At 40.5% G+C, this 22623-nt stretch overlaps 1 protein-coding gene across 2 annotated transcripts in view; it reads right to left on the bottom strand.

Annotated features, from left to right (window-relative positions):
- Positions 1-16: 16 nt before the first annotated feature.
- RAB31 (RAB31, member RAS oncogene family) overlaps positions 17-22623 on the bottom strand; it is a 69722-nt gene continuing 47115 nt past the window's right edge. Inside the window, exons 4-7 of one of the 2 annotated variants that reach the window (XM_074146337.1) lie at positions 21739-21810; positions 19873-19979; positions 15700-15809; positions 17-4310 (exon numbers count right to left, since the gene is read on the bottom strand). In XM_074146337.1, coding sequence (XP_074002438.1) covers positions 4213-4310; positions 15700-15809; positions 19873-19979; positions 21739-21810 — 387 coding nt within the window. In that variant the 3' untranslated portion in view covers positions 17-4212. The remainder of the gene's footprint in view (positions 4311-15699; positions 15810-19872; positions 19980-21738; positions 21811-22623) is intronic. The other variant, XM_074146338.1, reaches the window with a different exon arrangement.

The following is a 22623-nucleotide window of genomic DNA, read 5'->3' as shown; positions in this document are numbered from 1 at the left end:
CCAGACATCTCCAAATCAGAGGTATTTAAAACATTTATTAGCATTAATCATTGTAGGTTAAATAAAACACAAAACCTACATTTTAGGGCAAAAAATATTATTAGGTATGATACAATTAATATGTAAAACAGAAGGTAAAGTATTAACAGATTGCAGCATCCCATACATGAAGCGAGTGGGTCCAGCCCAGTCAAAGCCCTTATATAAACAAAACAGAGGAAGAGTACGTAGCAGGTGATTTTAAACTTACAATTTATCACTGACTCTGGTTTAAATAATTAAGGGTTGGATAGTAAAACATATCATCGTTGTACTGAAAAGGTCTGATTATAGTCAAGGGTGCCCGCATGTATAATCTATCTAGTCACGCTTATTACCACGTGCCATGAAGGATTAGTGAAGACAAGGGATGACAGGTAACTTTTTTAGGTATTGATACAGACCATGGTACCTTGTAGCACTTCAGATAGACCTGCTGTACCATGAACAAAAATTATACATTTTTTCTCTTTTTTTTTTTTGGGTGTAACTTGAATACTTCTGAGTCCCAATTCTTGGATAATAACGGCCTTTTTAAAATTTCTCAGTCTGCAAGACAAACTTTTCCAGTAATATGCCATTCTCACGCATAAAAATGGCAAGTCAACAATTGTACCTATGTGTATCTCCATTTTCTTGCTACCTTTGATCCGTAACTTTAAGTTCATAAAGGCGAAATGACCATTAACAAAAAAATGTACTTACAGAATACAATGTGCAGTATATGAGAACCAGACATAGTGAAAAAACACTACATGTCAGCAAAACAATATAAAACTGTACTTATATACACACACATATGCAGAGCATATATATGAAAACTAGTTCCTTCATAATCTCGTTTTTAAACTAGTTCATGACAAGCCAGAAAAGCAAGTCACCCACAACTGGGCAGTCAGAGTCTTGAGTCACGGTGCAAACAAGCTCCACCAAACATCCTTGGCTCCGCAGCCTGAGCTCCAGTCCTGCTGCCAGCTCTCTTGAGAAAACCAATCTTGGACGAATCCAGCACCAGCTGGCCATCCTACAACTGCAGCCTTATTCTTCTTCTTATTAGAGCAGATCAGCTACAGAGCCAGGTGCTCCTGTACAGCAATTTAGCTTTTCACCAGCCATTAACTACTAAGAGGAATTCCAGTTGCTGCTGAAACTTTTGACTCTGAGTTTGGGGATTTTTTTGTATGTCATTTTTCTGGCTGTTTATTTAGGGTGGCGGTACCTTCCAAGCAACACAGGCAACAAAAGGAAGCAGAAATCGTGAATTTTGCAGTTGAAAAATCACATTTTTTAAAACAATCTGTTTCCCCATTTGAAGAGGCAGGTTAAAGCTGCACTTCAGCTTTGATGAAGAGCAGAGAGGCAACATCATCATGAAAGGCAAGTTCTGTCTTCAAAAAAAAAAAAGCGAGCTGCTCTGCACAGCACAGTGGCCTGTTATTTTTCACCTGTGACTTCAGAGTTCCCCACTGAAGCTCACTGTAACCCAAATCTCAAGAATTTATACAAACAGAATCCGTATTCATTTAAATCTTTTTCTTGACTAAAAGCAGAACAAGGTGATTTAGATTTGACCCAGCAAATGCAAAAATACCTTTAAGCCTACTTAGCCAGCATTTGAATTTTAAAATCTGCCAGAGACCCATTGTAACAACTTCCAATTTTAAACTATTTTAACATATAACTCATAAACCTGTTCTGATTCACATACAGCTCAATGGCAGCTGTGAGAGCTGGCTGTTCAAGACAATAACTATTCAATACAGATAATGATCAATTGCTGGTTCTAGCATAAATTAAAGTATACAATGTACTCGCAGAATTTTCTTACAAAACTTTCAGACATCTCAAGCAGGGTCGGAGGAGTTTTCAGATGTCACATTAAAAAAAAAAGAAATATGCCACAAATATTTATGAAAGCTTAAAAATCAGTAATGCATAACTACTATGGGTTGAACTAAAATTTATGACACCTTTAAAAACATGGCTTCAACCTCACCTTGTTTTCTTAGTAACAGGTCTAGCCTTTTACTGGATTTTATTTAAAAAGAACCGGATCTCTTCAGCGTTGGGTCACAGATCCCATAAATTAATGAATCTGTGATGCTGATAAGTTTGATATTTCTTTCATGCTGAAGGCCAGGTTAACTTCCCTCTCCACAGTCAGCTGAAAGACCCAGGCACCCATGGCAGATTTGCTTGTACTAGGATGGGATGAAATATTCCCTAAAGGAGCCCGTGTCTCCAACCTCAACTAGCAACAATGATGATTGCTGAATTTTTACTTAAATAACCCCAGATTTTCTGTAAAATAACTGCTGCAATGAAGCAGCAAGATGGATCATATATCACCACAGGTGACAACTGAAAGTTTATCCGAAATATCCTCTTTCGTGGTGTCTAAGTCTGTGCATTATCCAAGGGCATATTTTCAAATATGAGTGCTTCCAAAGGAGACCAAAATATCTGAGAAATTGATTATATGTGAAAAAACAATGCAGATTAGATTCTTAGATAAAAATCCAGTAACTACTTCAAGCCCTCTGAAGACAAAGAAACGTTCCCATTGATTTCATCTGGCTCTGTTTCAAGCCCTAATAATTAGTGCCACTTTATCAAAGCAATCTCACAACCAAGCAATAAGGTCTGTTTTTTATGTATAAACACGGAAACCCAGCTCTAGCCTGCCTGTTCACGATTTATTGTGGAAAGTTGTTTTTCCCTTTTGTTTGCTTTTCAGAGCCCCTCAACAAATGTGCAGTGAGGTTAACTTTCCTTATAAGAGAACAAATTAATGTTGTGGAATGCAGGCTGGGCTTTGGTTTTGAAGCCTACATTCTTACCCTAGTTTCGATTTCCAATTAAATTGATGAAGAAGATAAACTCGTATTTTATCATCTCAGTCACACACATTCATGAAAGATGGAAGTGGAAAATATATGAGTTTTACATTATTTCTAGGTCATAAGTACCTGTTGGGTACTTTTTTTTCTACACTGTATTTGCAAGTGCATCAAGCTTCAAAGGTATCCCGCAGTGGGTCTTCCATACCACATCCTGATATGGGTGAGGGGACTACTCCACAAATTCACAGAACTGCATTTGTAAAGAAACACTCTGGTTTGCTTTATTCAATTCCAGCCTTTAACCCCAAATTATACTGTGCTCTCTTAAGATGCTTCTGCACAGAAGTATCCTTCTTCCAACTTGATGACTTCTTGGAGCGCTGCAGTGAGACCATGAAGGAGCGGGACAGGGCGGCACTCTCTTTTAGAAACAAAGGAATTGGTATCTTTGAGCAGAGACAACTTTGGTCCAGGGCACAGATTTGGAGGAAAGCCAGTAAGTAGTGGAGATTAAGCTGGCGTTTGTTTTCTTTTTACAATTCCAGTAATTAATGAAGCCTATGCCCTAGAAAGGGAATCAACTGAGGCAAAGCACAATGGCTGCATCTTCACTTTTTTCCAGAGCAGAGCGCAACTGCATTGGGTCCAGCAGTCTACTTCATGACAACTCCTTCTTTCACATACGCGGCACCTCCTGACACAGATTTTGACTCTAGTCTTTTTACAGGCTCTAGCCTGTAAAAATTGCACTCACTCATCCTTTGGATCCATTTTTTTTTTCTAGTTAGCAAATTCAGTCCATTTCTTGCTGATGTTTACTGGAAGTATGAGATGAAGCCACAGATACAGAAAAATACTGAAGCAAAGTCCAGCTAGAAAGATGGCAGAGAAACTGTAAGCCAAAATTCAGGCTTTATGCGGTTTTTTCACCCTATTATTACAGAGAAAACTCTAAAAACACGCCAAGTCCACTTTGCAATGTAAGAAGACGAGTTTTTGCAGCAGATCTAAAATTTATATATAAAAGGATCTTTTTATTAAAAAAAAAAAAACAAAACCAGTCATTGGCTTAAACAGAGAATTGGAGTACTTTGACACTGCAATTTTGACAGGATATTATAGAGGATTTTCCAACTAGGTTTTGCAAAATTCCTTTGAAGTAAAGCTTTCTGCTTCTGGTCCTTGCATTATTGCTCATGGGAAGTATTGAAATTACTGCTTTCAAGATAAGGAGCCACATCACTGAGATCATGAAGTCCTTTTCTCAGTGAAAAAAAAAAAAAAACAAATGGTGCTGTTTTTCAAGTAAATCTAAAAAGATCAAGTTGGGTCAGCAGCACCGCCTACCCGTCTGTGAAGTCTGCTTTCCAAGTTTGATTGCTCCGTTGTTACCATTTTCGTGAGGATCTAAGGGTGGAATTTGCTGACCTGAAACACACAAGAAGACAGTGAATTCAATTTTCCTGAGGTAGTAACAACATATGCAGATAACAGTTAGGATAATTTAGCTTGCATAAGAATTACATCTGTGAAACTTCACCAGAAAGCAACCGTCTCCTGTGTACCTTGATTCTTTTTCCTTGCATCCTGCTTATGGAAGATTTTAACGTTTTCAAAAACTATATGAAATACAGCTATTAAGAATGCATGAAGTACACTGAAATTATGTTATCCATGTATTTTTTTTTTTTTTTAAAAAGTTCTCACTGAGCACCTTATAACTAGGAAAAAGAAAATTCTCAGCTTTCTCCGAATTCCACTTAAATGCGAGTAGTGCTACTCTAACAAGACCTTGCCTGTCCTCAATCTGCATGACATTTAGTCCTTGTACACTAGAGTTTTACAAAGCGTTGTATGTAAACAAAAATCTGTTCTTTTCATTGAATTCCTCCCTCCTTTGAGGGCTACCCATGTCTTTCCAGTTGACAGCTTTGATTACTTAACACACCACCCCCCCCCACCACCCCCAACTCTCCTGACTTTTTAATCATCTTATGGGGTGATTAATTTAAGTGTTTGAAATAATTACAGCCATCACAGGAGAGCTAGACATCTCTCCCAGGGGCAGAAGGCACTGCTCCAACTCCCTCCCCCATTTGCCCTTTTAGTACTGCTGCATCTTTTGTCTAACTGACTTCCTACTCATGGACAGCATACAATGTGCTTAATAATTAGAATTATAAATGGAAAAAACAAGATCCTCCCAGGTCCAATCTATCCTCTGTCTCTGGTGTGGGCCTGTTTTTTCCATTAAACCCATTGAGTGATCTCTCCATCAGTGTCTTACAGTCATGGTAACATACTTGCGCATTACATTGTGGATTTGCTGGAAATTTTTTCTGAATTTGAACCTACTTTCTATTAATTACTCCTGGTTTCACTATTACCCATGTTAAATAACAAAAGTTAAAATATTTAGCTTTTTTTTTTTTTTGTTATATGCCACTTTCAGAGAGCATAAAGTTCCTGTGGACAGCTCATCATAATCCAGGTGGATTTCACAATTTAGGTTTTCCCATCCTCTGCTGCATTTATTCACAGCTCTCTCTTGCCAAACGTTCTATGAGTTAAGTACTTATGTTGAAGCCTGAGTCCTACAAATTACTTGGAGGAGTAGCTGTGGCAGGGCAAGCAGCTAAAAGCTTTCAGGTAAAATCCAATCCCAATGAAATCAAACAGCAAAAACTTGTCCCTAAATTACCTTTGGTCAAGCCCATGAAAATTTTACCTCTCTTATTCAGTCAGTTCTGAACAGGTATGTTATACAACAAAAGCGTGACTTCTGAAGCAGATAATCTTGGGTGTTTGCACAACTGAATGAGAGGGGGAAAATTCTTCACATTACTAAGCTAAAGATACTGTATTTGGTCCAACCAAGTGAGAAAAGGGTACCTTGAGGACTGAAGCATGTATAAGCACTGACATTACAATGCCACACTCTATTCAGGTCACTAAAATATCAACTTCACATCCTGCTCACATAATGTTTGGACTTTATGTTTTTAAGTGCCCTTCCAAAATAAAATAATGGGTGGTTGTAGACACAGTTGTTACATGCATTAATTCTGTTGGCTCTGTTTGGAGATAAAGACAATCCACTATTTTTTAAAACTCTAGGGAATATGAAGAACATAGTATCTGTGAGAAGCTTTCCAAGAAGGTAATGCTGTCCTTGTAGAGACCTGGAGAGACCTTCTGCATTAGGTACCTATTATTTCCAAAGTGTTTTCAACTCAGTCCCAGCTAAAATAAAACCCTGTCAATCCGACTCAGAGCACAATGTAGCTAAAAAAGTCGGAATCTACAAGACATGGCTTCCATAACATACCACTAAGCAAATACTCTGTAAACATTTGGTTCTTCTAACAAGCAAGTTTGGAAGAGGAGAGCTTTAATATGCAAACTAGCTTAACCTTCATTTTAGAAGTCCGCATTAAACAACTATGTTATCTCTATTTGTTTTTTTGTTCAGCATTTCATAGTTCTTATGAGTTTCAAGTCTTTTCTGCAGTACTCTTGATGCATATGCAAAGAATCAGGCAAGCTTATCTTTGGAGCAAAACCACTGCAGGCTTCAAGGTCAGCGAGCATTTTGTTCCCTTCAGACTAGGACACAATATATCTCATTAAGAATCACCTTGATTTATTTCATTTCTCAAAACAGTAAAAACCACACAAACAACAACTACAAATAATAAAGAGAAAAAAAAATCTCTACACATAATATTTGCTGGTTAGTTATTCTGGCCTTTGAAATTAAGTACTGTTTGTCATTAACCAGCCATGTTTTCTGCTGTTTGGATACACCCCCCTTGAATTCAATACAAGGAAATAAAGCTTTAAACAGTCTAAAAGTTCTTTAAGTTTGAGATTTTTTTTTTTAGCAGGTGAGTTTTCTCTCCATTAATAAATCTGGTAATAAGAGAAATAATAAACCACCAAGTTAAATCATTTCAGTTTTAGTAACAAGATTTATCCCTGCCCAAGCAGCTTTTACCATCTGGTGTGCTTTTGACAACAGTAAACTCTCTTGGAGCATAAAACTCAGTCTAACACCTGAGAACCAGCTCCACAGCAAACAATACGGTGATTTTCAACCAAGGGCTGGGGGAAGTGGATAAAAATAATCAGTCAGAAATCTGACCGTCTTTCCCTTGGCCTCCTTGACAGCTAGTCTCACAGCAGACGCTGTAACAGAGAAAGGTTTAAGCAGCAGCAGAACACTAAGGACGAGCAGTGAAATGCTGAGCCTGCATCTACACGTCCTGCTTCTAAACCAGCTCAATCACTATGGCTGCCTAAAAGCACTGTGATCATCTCATCTCGTCATTCATCTCTTGATAAATATGGCATCAATATTGCTGACACCAACTCAATCTAGCCGGCACCGAGTCAGGATCAACAGAGGTCACAAACTGAATTAATTTTAGAAAATATATAATCATTTTAAAAGTATCTCTCACTGGCATATATAGTCTCTATTCCAGAGCAATAAAAAATACCACTATATTAGATAACATACAGCACTGTTACTTTATGCTATTTCTTTCATGCAGTTGATGTCAAAAAGGAGCAGTAGTGCCCTGACATCCAGCCCCGCAATTCTGCTGAAGAGATAAACAGATTAAGACAATTCCTCCTCAAACCAATGACTGCTCTGTTAAGACAGAGTCAGCTCAAAAGGTCCAGGAGAGATTGAAATCTTCTGTGGCTTAACTTGAAGATGACAAACTCGACCAGAAATAAGAGTCTCTTCTCCATTTTACCGAGCAGGACAACAACCATCTAGCTTGCCAAAGACCACCAACAGCACATCTTAGGATTCCAGATGAAAAGGTCAATTGCACAGAGAAAAACAGCTGCAGGTACACTTATCTAAGAACTCTGCAGCTGGACTGATGAAGGAACTTAGGGATATACTATTACTGAGACAGTATAAAAGTTCCATATGGTTTCCATTGATGATATTTCTAAGGAGTGAGGTCCACTGACAGTAACTTAAAAATTAGATTTTGCACTTGTATTAATTAAATATCTGATTATATATTTTGGCTTCAGTTCACTAATGTTTAGACTGTTTCACAGATTTTGTGCAACAAAACTGTTTGTAAACATGCACCTCTATACATTCATGCAGATGTCTTGATGTCTTCCATGATCTCATTCTAATAAACACACCATGGTATCTAAAATAAGAACTGTCACAAGAGGCTGCTCAAATGTAGGGTTACTGAAATTGTCATGGTTTTGAAGTGAACCATCCAGGTTAACAGGTGGGAAGCACTAAATCAATTGCATCTCCTCCTTCCTAGCATATTTGAGTTGGGCTGAGGCAGTCCAGGATGAAGGTCAGAGTCTTCTCAGATGCCTGGTAGAGTTCCAACTCCTGCTATTGAATCTGAGACTCGTTAATGTGAAGAGATTAATCAGCACTCTGGGAGTTGCAGTTCTGAGAGTGCCAGAGGCAAAGAGATTGGGAAACGGGAGGGTGGGACAAGAGGTAAACAATACGGGAAGGGTGAATAGTGAAAACTGGAGCAGGGAAGCAAAGAGAGACAACAGGGACTGGGTGACAGCCCTGCAAGCAGAACTTGAAGGCAGGCAGATATGGATTGCTCTGCTGCAGCTGGAAGCACGATGCATCATCACAGTAATACAATCTGCTGTCTTTGTTCCTTATTGAAGGCAATGCTCCAGTTATAAGCTGCGGCATCCATTAACTCGGGAAAAAAAAAAAAGTCAGGCTTGGAGTTCGGCTTTTTGATTTTGTTTGGGTCTTTTTTAGCATGAAACTAGTTTCATCATTGACCTGTACAAGACTGCCTGAAAGGCTAGGAACAGCCTTAAAGCTGAGTGTAAGGAAAAATACCCCACAGCTGGTTACCATGCTGATACAGGGACAAACACAACAGTGCACTGAACAGATACTTGTTTAGTGTGGAAACAGATGTGATGTGATCAACCTGAGCTGGCACGCCCAGAAAGAAGCCCAGTCCTGCTGCTGTCTAACACAACCACAACAATTCTGCTAAGGGTAAGAGGCAAGATATCACGGTGCTGCACAGTGGCTTTCTGCACATTTCTCCCATCTGTTCTCTTCCTGAAAATCATGTACAACTTGATTTTTTTAGGAGGCTGGAGGAAGGAGAGATTTTCATTAGTGTGGGATATGAAATCCATGGCTCACCTAAGGAAAGGCAGACTTACTCAAGTAGTGGTACAACAGCTATACAAGGGCCAGAACTGCCTCCTAAAATTGCTAATTGTATCACAGCAAGGTAAGCCGCTGCAAAGCATCGCTCTCTATAAACCTCATTAATAAAGCATTGCCATCTGTGAAGGCATGGCAGAAAGAAGCAGGCACATCTTAACCAACAGTTTTGGCATTTACATACAAGACTCTTTCTGTACCTGTAGGACTTAACAACAGTCACATTTCTTATCTTCCCAAATCCTTTAATCCTTTGAAACCAGTTTCACTGGTATTTTAGAAGCTCCCCGTGTCTCCTCACGTGGGTTATAAAGCTTGGCCCACCAGTTAGTCTCTAGCTTCTTTTACTCCCCCGTACTTGCAGTGAAGCAGGATTTCCTCAACTGACAGAGATGACAGCTGTTTACTTCATGTCGTAAGTTTTCATGCAAGGTAACACATATTTACAATAAAGGATATTGCATAACTAAACATAGTTAAGTTGCAATTACTTTAATACTCCTAATAGCCTATCTAGCAGCATAAAGTTGTCCGTCCCCCCCCCTTTTTTTTTTTTACACGAATTCGTAGATGCTGACACAGAAGTTCTTGCTAGGGGAAGCAGCAAGACAAACAAATTTTGCCCATTTAACTAAAATCTGCAGGGTCCTCCCCTCCCCCCAAGATTTAAATCTTACATGCATCAAAGTAAACAACAGAATTCCTATGACGTTAATTACTAAGAGATCCAAGGTTGTTTTGAGGTCCTGCTGTAATCAACTTTGGGCTGTTTTGGTTTATTTACTAGTTTTTGTTGAAAAGCTCTGCTATGGTTGGGGAGAAATCCAGGACCTCACAAGTTTAACTTTAATAGTGCAAAGGCCATTAATCTTAGAAATAGGGGGAGCATAAACTGTAAAGAATATAATCTAAAATACTTGTAAGTTAGGGTAATGTTTTTCATCCTTTCACAGTAGGTGAACACCCCCTACAAAAATTCAGTTACAAGCTTGGGCTGCCTTAAAAATAGCATGTGTGAATTGCTTTGCAACATGAAAGTACTTGCTTTTCTTAAAGCGTTTTTTCATAGACCTCTTCACAGTAGTTCACAGATATCCACACATCAGCAGATAAACAGGATGACAAACACCAAAAATGTCTTGCACGAAGCTCAAATATAGTCCATCTGCAATTCCACCCACCCAAGTCCATTTGAGTCAGTGCAAACATCAAATGTCTGCTGGAAAGGATTTCCCCCCCCTTTCAGACACAGACATTTCACACATTCAGCTCTAGTCTGTCCAGTATACAACTGGTTAAACTGTGAACTCTAGAGGTTGGGTTTGTGTTTTTTTTTTTTAATCTCCTGGTATTTCTAGGAAACAAGTATTTGGGTTACATTAAATATTCAATATACGAGCTGCTGGCAAGGCATCAGAAAATCAATAGCTTCATACACTTATAACTGAGCATTTACCACATGAAAGGTTGTATACTGAGACAGAAACTCTCTGCTCTAATTAGGAAGCCTCATCTAGGAAGAACATCCTTATCTGGATTTTTAAACATCAGCCTGTCTCTCCTTCTCGTAGTACTAGCATCAGTAAGACTGAGCGTGCTAACAATTCTTTACACACCTTCCGTAGGGTGATTCTGATAAGCTTATTCCTAACTTCCCTCTCACCCTTGACAGAAAATGCCGAAATGCTTCGATCTTGTCCCCTATGGTAGCACACGAGTCTCCAACATCTGCCATACTTCAAAAAAAAAAAAAAAAAAAAAAAAAAGGCAAAAACCAATGCATGCCCACCATCTATTTCTTTGTTTAAGCACAAGTTTCTTTCCGATTTCACTTGGCTAGGTGTTCTTCAGCAGCTTACTCATCCCACCACCTGTTTACCTTTGAACCTACTGATGCAGACTGATATTAACCTGGGAGGTGCAGTCTCGGCTCTATCATTTGCGGAGGATGGCTTTTTATGTAATCTCCTCTTTCGTATCTGGGGCACCTTCATGCTAAGGGAACAGGCAATACACACGCCGAAGAGAAACAGCTGGGCGTGGACGAGATTTGAGTAAGGCTTATTTGAGTTGTTAAATGAACGGGTGTCTGAAAATTGCAAGGGTGTGATTGCCACTAAATGACAGCACACTTGGGGCAGCTTGTTTAGTTATTGAAAGCCAGCCAGTTTTAATGGGTACTCTGCCTTCCCAGGCACAAGCAGTGGTCAGTGGACTGAAGCCCCCACAACCAAGGAGGGGCAATACAGAACTGGTATGACCCCCAGCACAGGCACAACTTTACCCTGTATTACACTGCCATCATATAATACATTCCTGGCATTTTTGCTGATGCTGAAGTATAAAGCAGTGACGAGGAGCCACCGTGACTATGATTCTTCTAAGGTTGGGAATAAAAAATTAATAACATTTGATCCTATAGACACTCATCTATTAAAAAAGAACTACTGGAAACACGTAAAAAAAACCCCACTATAATCTTTAGCTCTTTTTATGTCAAAAACCTTTCAAGACAGACATTGGGAAAATTTAGCACAAGTGGGGAATATGCGATTGTACTAAAAATATTCTTTTCTTGTTTACAGAGAAATAAACCAGCCACTTGATGTTTTACAATCACAGCAAGCCTTCAGTCAGGCACTGCTAAATGTAACCAGGGTAAGTGTAGTGGGTTGCCATCTGAAATCACAGGGGTACAACAGACAGCCAGAAGCTGCATCCCATCAGGCAGCTCAGTGAAAACTCTCCAGGGCAGAGAACACCAGCTTTGCTCACTCTTGTGTTCACTCTGTCTCCTCAGCCTTATTCCCCTGAGTACACTGACTGCAGAGTCCCTCTCCTGCCAGATTTGCCCCACCTTCCAAAAAATCAGAAACTTTTACTGATTCCAGTCTTTCACATCTTGCATTTTCCTGAGAAGAATGAAGGACAATGGATTTGTGTTGAGACTGTGTTATCAAGACATCCCTCAAAGCAGTCAAATCCTCAAATCTTGAGAGAAACATTTAAAAAGACCTTTGTAAAATAGTGTAATATAATAAAATGAAATGAAGTGATCTGTCTATAATCTCTCTAATGTTTCCAAGATTTATCTGGTTGTTAGCAAAATATCCTAGTTCCCCTTTTATTTTCCGGCTTCCTTATATCATTATGTTGAGTAGTCTTTTCCCATTATACTATTTCACTCTGTTCACAACATTTTCCCTGGAAAAGAGACAGTTGTCAGACACCTTAGGAAGGAAAAATGATTATGTTAAAATACCCCAGGGAAATGAAAAAGCATAAGCAAGCAGGAGGTAAATTTTTTAGCTAAATTAAATATGTAGTCTACCCCTTCTGTTTGGGGTATTGATTTCAAGAAGATTTTTAATGGAGAAATTTCCCACGCATGTTGGCATATCCTTCCAAATCCAGGCTGTAAAATAGGCAGTATTACAGTCTACCTTGAAGATTTAAGGTAAACAGAAGTTGCCGTCTCCCTGTTCAGAGGCCGGGGACCTGCACCGTGCCCTTCTCTAGCAGCGCAAAGAAGGGCAGGAACTCTCGGGCTGTGTGAAAGCAAAACTAAAGCTGCAGCATTACTTCTAGGGCACCACATAAATGAATTCATCAGAAGAGTAGGAGACATGGCCACAGGAGGACTTCATACACTGAAAAGGCAGAAATGCCGCCATGCAACTGAGGCATAGACAAGACTTTTTTTGGAAATTGCACAAAGACTGAACTGGTGTAAAACATCAGAGTTATCTATACCCTCTGCACAGTCCCAACCCTAATAATTCATTCTCCTGCTACTTAAGCATTTTTCACTCGGTTTCCACTATATTTCTATAAACATACACTACTAACTCTCTCCTTTCTCTCTGCTGAGTACTTGATAAGGTCATGAGTACATCCACTGAGACCAAATATTTCTATATTTAGAAATAATTGCCTGTGGAATTAAGTGCACTTGCCTGGGTATCTAGTTCATACTAAACTTAATTTAGCTGATTTTCCTCGTCCATTATATCCATTATTAGGGACAGCGTACGCTGCCAGCTGCAGCATTGCCTATCAAAGACGGAAACTAATTATCTAATTACGTGGCAAGGATGAGTTCCTCTGTGAGAACATTCATAACCATCAGATGCAGACAATCAAGTAAACTATCACAAGGAAGAACCGGTTCCTCCAGACAGCCATGTTACACATTCTTTTTTTAAGGAGGTAAAAGAAAGGTAGCGTATTCTAGGAATATCGGTTCTCATTAACCTTTTCAAATACATCCCATGCAAGCAAAGCAAACACTTGAACAGGCCCTGTCTCAGGCAAAGCGTGGTAGATAATACAAGCTGGTTATGAATATCTGCAATAAAATAAAATAAAGACTTTAGGGAACAAAGTTGAGTTTCCGGATATGCTGTCTCCTAAGCCTCTGCACCCCAAAACAGGATTCAGGGAGAGGAGGTACCACCAGTAGTGGAAGAGAATCAAGTCATGGAGCTCTTAAGATATCTCAACCCATACAAGCCTGAGGATGCAGAGGGAGCAAGCCAATGTCACTGCAAGGCCATATGTTTTTGAAAGGTTGTGGAGAATGAGGGAGGTCCCCTATGACTGACGAAAGGTGAATGTTATATCACCCTTGAAAAATGACAATAACAAGGCTGGTTAGCCTCACTCTGCTTCCTGTGAAAACCACGGAGCAAATCCTTTCAGAAGCTGCTTCTGAGCACATGAAGGTGAAGAAGGTGACCGGAACCAGTCAGCATGGACTTAACCAAGGGTAAACCACGTCCAATCAACCTGGCTGCCCTAAATGATAGTATGACTGGATCTGAGATGGATGTTGTCTACAGCAACACTGGATGTTGTCTACCTTGACTTTAGCTTTCAATACTTTCTCCTACAGCATCCTGGTATATCCAAGATGGGATGTCATCATCTAGATAGGCAGACTGTTAGCTGTGTGAAAAATTGGCTGGATCAGAATTAAAGGCCAGTGGTTAACAGTATGTATCTACCTGTAGGCCAGGTACAAGTGTAGTACCTTGCTTATTACCCTTTATCAGTGGCCTGAAGGAGGAAAAAATATGAATCCACTTCAAGTCTCAGATGATACCCAACTCAGAGGTGCACTCAACACCCTTGAGGGCAGGGCTGCTGTTCAGAGGTCCTTAGGCTGGAGGGAGGAATGGGCCAACAGGCCTTAGGTGGTTCAGAAAGAACAAGTGCCAGGCCCTGCTTGTGGGAAGGAAGAGCCCCTGGCTATGAGACAGGATGGGGAGTAGCTGCCTGGGAAGCAGCTCTGCCAAAGAGGACCTGAGGGCAGCAAGCTGAGCACGAGCCAGCAGCGCGCCCTGGCAGCAAAGATGGCCAACAGCACCCTGAGTCATACCAACAAGAGCCAAGCCAGTAGATTAGGTGGTTATCCCCTTCTAGATACGGTCTAACACAAGCTGGGTAGCTATCATGCATCCAGTTTTGGGCCCCATGATATAAGAAAAATGTTGACAAACCGGTGCAAGTTCAGAGGGCTGCCAAGACAGTCAGAGGGCTGGAGCACTTGCCCAGCGAGAGGAGGCTGAGGAAATGGGGCCTGTTCAGCCTGGAGATGAGATGGCTTTTGGGGACCACAAAGCCACCTGTCAGTACCTATGGGGAGGGCTGTTAAGATGAGAGCCAGGTTCTGTGGATGCCCCTTCCCTGGAAGTGTTCAAGGCCGAGCTGCATGGGGCTTTGAGCAACCTGCTCTAGTGGGAGGTGTCCCTGCCCATAGCAAGGGGGTTGGAACTCAAAGATCTTTGGTTCGGGTTGGAAGGGACCTTATTCTATGATTCTTTACTGAGGTGCACCCAGGAAAATGAGTGATGGTGGCCGTGAATTGAATCAGGAGAGATTCTGACTGGATACACTCAGGGGGATGCCACTATGAGGACTATTTAAACACTGGACTTGTCTTCTCGGAGAGGTTGTGAAGCATCTGCTCTCAGGCCCAGCCAGACAATGGCCTGAGCAACCTGGTCTGAATTCACTATCAATTCTGCTTTGAGTGGGTTTGCACTGAAGGTCTCCTGAGGTCCCTTCCAACCCACAAGGTCCTTCTCACTTAGAGCCAGAAACCAAAACTGAAACCCCTAGAAGGCAAACTGAGTAAGACTTTTTTTCTTGTCCTCCTGAGGAATGCCAGTCTCATCCTCTTTAAAAGACCTGGAGAGAAAATATTTTTTCTTTTAAACAGATTTCACTGCAATGACTATTTTCTACTTATCATAGCCCTCCAGGCGCACTTCTCAACATTTAAGTTTTTATCAACATGATAAGATCAACAGTATCGCCTCTACAGCAGGCTTGGTCTGAAACAGAAGATGAGAACCAGGTCAGGATTTATATACAGATTTAGGAATAGGCTTACCCTGTATCTACTATCTAGTGCGTTTTGCTCCGGTGTATTCAAAGTCATTCTTAGTTTACATCTGCATAAACAGCAGTCATACCACTGGCCCAACAGATTTCTTGATGTCCTTGGGAAAGAAGTTTTTAGACCCGCAACAGACAGCTATTTTCAGAAGACCTCCAAACAGTCATAATTAAGTAAATAAATAAATAGGAGAATTTACTTACTTATTCCTTGAAAAAGTTCTTCAATGTTAACAGCATTCTTTGCACTGGTTTCAACAACAATTGCACCTATAGATTCTGCATATTCTTTGGCATCCTTCATAGGAACCTCCCTATCAAAAAAATAAAAATAAAAAAAAAAATTACAAATAAAAGAAAATAGATTAAAAAAAAAAAAAAGACCTCAAAACACAGCCTAATCAGAAAAGCATTAGTATGCTCTTCTTCCCTGCAAAAGTAGTAGTATCCTTCTTCATCTTATGGCATTTAGATCATCATATTCAAAATACCAAATTTCACCAATGATCAATCTGCAGCTTGGACTTGCTGCTGAATCCGTGCCTTGAAAAAAGGAAGATAATTTAAATGACAACCCCATTTGTTTGGTTTTCAAACTTGACCCCCATAAGAAAAGCATTAAAACACTTGAGAAAAGACATACGAGTGTGCTGATCCAGGCAGCAACCAGCACTGTCCACACCAAGTGTTCAAACAAGACAGGGTACGACTGTTGTGGAAGAAAACGATAAGAGCGTTGTATGCCTAAGTGTTTGCAAGCAGCACGAAAAGAAGAGAGATTCTGAAAGAAACATGAAAGCCATTGACTCTGAGCACATTGGCAAGAGCAATCTGGGAGTGCCAGATTCACTGGGGGAAGACCACCATTCTGTGCCATGTCACCAAAGTGACACCATCTTAAAATCACTGGTAGAACATCCTCGTTTTGTAGCCAATTCTTCATATGCCAAAAGATCGCAAATGCAGTTTACAACATGCATAAGACCTCTGCTTCAGACAAAAAGCAAACCTCACGCTGACCTTGTGTCTGCCTGAGCCAGGTGGCAAAAGCTGAATCTGCCCGTGTTCGCTGCTGTCTGTAACCACCGCTATTCCTGATTTTTTGAGCAATAGCTCAGAATCAGAGACTGAACAGGCTAACGGGACCCCAAGGTACACCAGATAAGGGGAGCACATGTTGAAACACCAGGCTGCCAGCACTATTTTTCTTCCAGTTGTTCAATACATTAACTGGTGTGTTAATGTGTGGCTTTATAGCTGTCTGTTGCACATGCACAATTCGCAGCAACTCCTTCACCCCACAGCTCCGATGTACCAATCCAGAGACTCCAAGTACCATTTCTTCCTAGTATGACTGCCTCGGACTTTAACAGAAGGTGCCTAGGTGGGAGCACAGCAATGCAATTTCACAATTATTTTATGGAGGTATATATTTTAAATAAAACAGATCTGCTGCTCATGGGAAACGTGCAAAGGGGCAGAATACTTGTCTGATTTATTACAAATGGTTTTAAGAAAAATCAGCCCACAATTCCAGCAACTGGATTCAGCGCTTGTTTTCATTACTTGCTTCTTTGTATTACACATCCTTTTATTGCGGAAGACACAGGGAAGGTAGCGTTCCCTTTACTATTTCTGAAATGGCACCTTGGCCTTTATTATGAAGGTACCACCATCTGCAGATGGCCCTGGAGATAAGAAAAAAAGGAACTTAACTATGTAACATAATATCCAAACAACAGTAAAGGAAGAAAATTGAGAGCATAGGGTTATGCCATGAAGAATTTCAACTTGCTGTAATTTAGATGAGAAAGCAAACTTCGGGAATCAAGGAAAAGGTCATACAGCAGCAAATGACAATATTCCAAGGAAGCGTCACAAAAGTTCTTAGCCTTCTCTGATGACATTTCAAAAGGAAGCCTATAAATGTCCACAGCATGTGGGCAATAAGCAATTCAGTGCTGTTGACACTGAGAAGGCTGCATACCTCAAGTGGAGTTACCATAATCCAGATGTCAACATTGCTAAGATGCTGCCTTGTCAAAAAGGAAAAAAACAAATGTTTGAACTCTAAGCCAAGAGATATAAATATATGCAAAATGGGATGAAGAGGGAAGAAGGCAAGAACCATCAGTGGACTGCTGAGAATGTGTTATTCCAGGACTACAGGGAAAGTTAGAGGAATACCTATTCTGAAAAACGTCAATCATTTAATTTTATCCTTTCCAAATCATTCTATTGATTCAGTCTTCCTTGAGATTTTCTGAACAATTACTGAATAAAGAAATATTCTGGGTGCAGAAGGAAAATCTCAGCATGAAATTCTGCTGAACTCTCTTAACCAAGGATCTGGCAACTTCCAGTGAACACCATTTGTTAAGAAGGTGCACCACATTTTTTAGGGAAGTAAACACTTCTTAGTTGCTGTTATGATTACTGACTTCTACAACACTCCAAAAATATCTTGGACACATACAACATTTTAACATTGAAGTCTCAGCTCCTGTCTTTGAAACTACTTTTAAATGACCTGTCAGGAGGACAGAACACATATCAAAAGGAAAAGTCTACTACTATTACTTAAGAGTAGGCCAAACACTCAACAGTACTAGAGTTGACAGTGCTATAACAAAAATGAGGATTTATACTAAACAAAATTGCCTGTCTATCTGTAGAAATTCCTTTAAAGTGGAGAAGAAATTTACTTCAACCAAGTGCCAAAGACTGCTGATAGCCTATTAACAACACTGAGAAAAGCAGCATGACCCCTGAGTGTCCCAAATCAATCTTGGCAGCTCAAAACCAAAACTTTAGACGCTAAATGAGGAGGGCAACATGGTCAATGATTGTAAGAAATAGTGCCAGTCTTTTCCCAGAGGAAAATAATTAGTTCTTATTGCTTCCATTCATCCCTCCTTACATTATCTCCTGCAGTCATGGAGATGGTAAAATGAAATCAACTTGGACGTGGTCAGCTTGTCCCCTTTTTCTTCTATTCACATTGGTCTTAAAAGCAGCTGTCTCTCTAATACCCAGAAAAAACATCTGCCAGAAGTTCTACAAATCTAAGCAGAGATGCCAAAAATGCATACAAACAGCAGAGTGCTCCTGTGTGCTCACATCATCTTATTTTTAAATTCTCTGTGCCCAAAGGCCTATGTAATTTCTATTCATTGGAAACAATCTGATAAATTGGTGACATATTTCACCTAAAATCATTTTTACTGAAATCAATCTGAATATATAAAGCAGCCAGAAAATTCAGCTGCATGTATTGCATAAACAATCAGATTGCTGGAAAAACTGTGAAAACATATCATGTACAATACAGTCTGCTCTCTATTTGTCCACCAAAATCTCTTTAACTGGATGACATCAGCAAGTTCGCAGATGACACCAAGTTAAGCAGGAGTGTTGATTCCCAGGAGGATAGGGAAGCTCTACAGAGAGACCTAGATAGATTGGATCACTGGGCCAAAATCAATGGCATGAGTTTCAACAAGGGCAAGTGCCAGGTTCTGCACTTGGGCCACAATAACCCCAAGCAGCGCTACAGGCTTGGGGAAATGTGGCTGGAAAGCTGCCTGGAAGAAAGAGACCTGGGGGTTCTAATTGACAAGCGGCTGAATATGAGCCGGCAGTGTGCCCAGGCGGCCAAGAAAGCCAACGGCATCCTGGCTTGTATTAGAAACAGCGTGACCAGCAGAAGTAGGGAGGTGATTGTGTCCCTGTACTCAGCACTGGTGAGGCCACACCTCGAGTATCGTGTCCAGTTTTGGGCACCTCAATACAAGAGAGATATCGAGGTGCTGGAGTGAGTGCAGAGGAGGGCAACGAAGCTGGTGAAGGGCCTGGAAAACAAATCATATGAAGAGCGGTTGAAGGAGCTGGGACTGTTTAGTATGAGGAAGAGGAGGCTGAGGGGAGATCTCATCACCCTCTACAACTACTTGAAAGGACATTGTAGAGAGGTTGGTGCTGGTCTCTTCGCACAGGTAATTAATGACACAACGAGAGGGAATGGCTTCAAGCTCCAACAGGGTAGGTTTAGACTGAACATTAGGAAAGAATTTTTCACAGAAAGAGTGGTCGGGCATTGGAATAGGCTGCCCAGGGAGGTGGTTGAGTCACCATCCCTGGATGTGTTTAAGAGACGTTTAGATGTGGTGTTGGGGGATATGGTATAGGGGAGAACTTTGTAGTGTAGGGTAGATGGTTGGACTCGATGATCCCAAGGGTCTCTTCCAACCTAGACGATTCTATGATTCAGCTGACAAAAATTATATACTGTTATAACAATAAAACAAATTGGTTACCTGAAGGAAAGAAACAATACAGTTACTTCAATCAAAGCAACAACAAAAATGGATGTATTACCTGATATCAGAAAGATCACATTTGTTTCCAGCGATCGCCATTACAATGTTCTCAGGACCATGTTCTTTTAGTTCTTTCACCCATTTCTTCAAAGTATGAAATGAATCCTAAGTCAGAGAAATAACAAATAAGTTAACAGCCTGGTCCCCCTTGATGTCTTTGCTTATTTTTCTGAAGTTAGAGGAACACAGCTTTATCAATACAATAATAATTTTATAGATCACGAGACCAGAAGAAGATTGCTGTATTCATGTAATCTGCTTTTCAAACTTTAGGTCATAAGACTTCCTCAAATCAATTCTTACTTGGACTTGAAAAGTTCGCCCTTTGCCCCCTCCCACCCTCAAAGCAGCACTGAATGTTTGTCTTAAATTTTCTAGTGATGAAGAAAATACCACAGCTCTTTGAAGTTTGGCTAGTAGCTAATTTCCTTCACTTTTAATCTGAGCTTCATTTGCCTCATTTCAACTCCTGCCTGGTGGATTACTATCTCAACCACTCTCGTATTTTCAGTAACATCCAAGAGAGGTTTCAGTGAACCCCTTATCCCCACATTTCTGAATCTGTGACCTGGTAAACCTCAGTTTACTCATTATGAAACCAAAGAGAGAGGTGACAATTCACTTGGCTTTTTCTCTCCAACTATAGAATTCAAACACTTTTTGATGCTACCTATCTTTTCATAGTACATTTTCTATTTCTTTTTACCAATGAACTAATAGCCTTAAAATCACGTTTGTTCCTAGAGATTCTAATTATAATGCATTGTTGAAATTATTACTGAAACTCAAAGTGAGCTCCCAAATCATTTTTCCCCTTCAGAAATGCACATTAGAGTTGTGTCTAAATCTGCAATCCTTCCTGTCCTATTTTCCCCTCTTTATTCTGTAAGCTGTTCCACATAAGCTTGGAAAAAAGGCTAGCAAAACAAAATTCTATTCTTATAATGCAGTAGAAGATCAACTGTAAGACATTAAAATTAAAAATAAGTATCAATCCAGCAGGATTCACTCTTCCTCATCTTCTCTTGGCAAATTAACAAAGGAGAACAGTACCACTGTGGCCACCACCATCAGCCACAGATCATTACACTAATGCACTGGAGAATCAACCCAGCCCTCTCAGCCTAGCAGTAAATAATTCAATTGGCAGGGAAGGAATAAAATGCAAGTGAGCTGTCATGACCATCCATCCATTAACACTGCCTCTAACTCAGCTTTATCACCAGGGTTTCTTTCAAAAGCAGTGGAAGAGGCATTCAGCTAGAGCCTCCTACCTCCTCTGCCCGAGAAACAAGCAAGAGCAGCTTAGGATCTGAAAATACAATTTTCATTCCAAATGAATAATGTTGAGGCAAAGGTCAGAAACTTATTATTTACTGGTTTCAAAGTTAAGTCACGAGTCCTGCAATGCAACATTAAATGATACGTGTAGTTAAAAATTTTTTTTAAGTTTTAAAATCAGAAATATGCAAACAACTGGATTTCCGTTCAGCTGATAAAGCAGCCAGCTGCTTTTTGTAGTAAAACTTCAATTCCATATAGAGAACATAGGTGGTGGGAAGGGGTATTGCAGGATCTTATCCTATCTACTTATCCAGAGGAAATCCAGAGAAACTTTGACAAAATGCAGACTCCCACCTTTTGTCTAGAGGAAGTTTAAACAACACAGAAGCAGGACTTCATATTTAACTTTTTTAGGCAGTTGGACACCTCCATCCAATTCTACACCAACTACTGAAGCATATAAACCCCATTGACATTAACAAGGATTAACATATAAATACTTCTGCAGTTCTGGGTTTAAATCCAACCCTGGCCCAAGCAGAGGAGTTAACCCAGGTGAAAAATGTACAGGTGGTCTTACCTGTTTGGTGATATCATAAACTATCACGGCTGCTGCTGAACCTCGGTAGTACATTGGAGCCAAGGAATGAAACTGTTAAAACATAAACCCCAACAAAAAATATCATTAATAAAATCAGAATTATCACACACTTTGTCAGGTCACAAAGACTTGCCATGGCAGGACCACTGAGTTTCTTTCATCCCACAGAGAACAGATCTCTTCAGTGGTTCCCCATCTCTAACTTTTCTTAAATGCCAAGGAAGCAGAGTTCCCTTATCTCTTGATGTTCTTCATCCTACTGGATTTATGCAGTGAGCACTTACTGGTTGAATGCATCTTTCCCATGACAGGGCATGGACATATGGCCATGAAGATGATCAGAGGGCTGGAGCACCTCTCCTGTGGGGACAGGCTGAGAGAGCTGGGGTTTTTCAGCCTGGAGAAGAGAAGGCTCCAGGGAGACCTTATAGCAGCCTTCCAGTATCTGAAGAGGGAAAGCTGGAGAGGGACTTTTTACAAGGGCGTGTAGTGACAAGACGAGGGGTAATGGCTTCAAACTGGAAGAGGGTAGATTTAGGTTAGATATTAGGAAGAAATTCTTTACTGCGAGGGTGGTGAGGCACTGGAACAGGTTGCCCAGGGAAGCTGCGGATGCCCCATCCCTGGAGGTGTTCAAGGCCAGGCTGGATGGGGCTTTGAGCAACCTGCTCTAGTGGAGGTGCCCCTGCCCATGGCAGGGGGGTTGGAATTCAATGATCTCTAAGGTCCCTTCCAACCCAAACCATTCTGATTCTGTGACTCTGAGGACAAGTTTTGACATGGAGATCACCTACACTTGGAGGCCTAACCTAACAGCATACAGACCCCTTCCCCTGGCAAACTGCAACATTCTGCTTTGTAGTT

Source organism: Numenius arquata, chromosome 4, assembly GCF_964106895.1.
Source record: "Numenius arquata chromosome 4, bNumArq3.hap1.1, whole genome shotgun sequence".
Classification (NCBI taxonomy): Eukaryota; Metazoa; Chordata; class Aves; order Charadriiformes; family Scolopacidae; genus Numenius; species Numenius arquata.
This window is presented reverse-complemented; position numbering and strand designations above follow the sequence as displayed.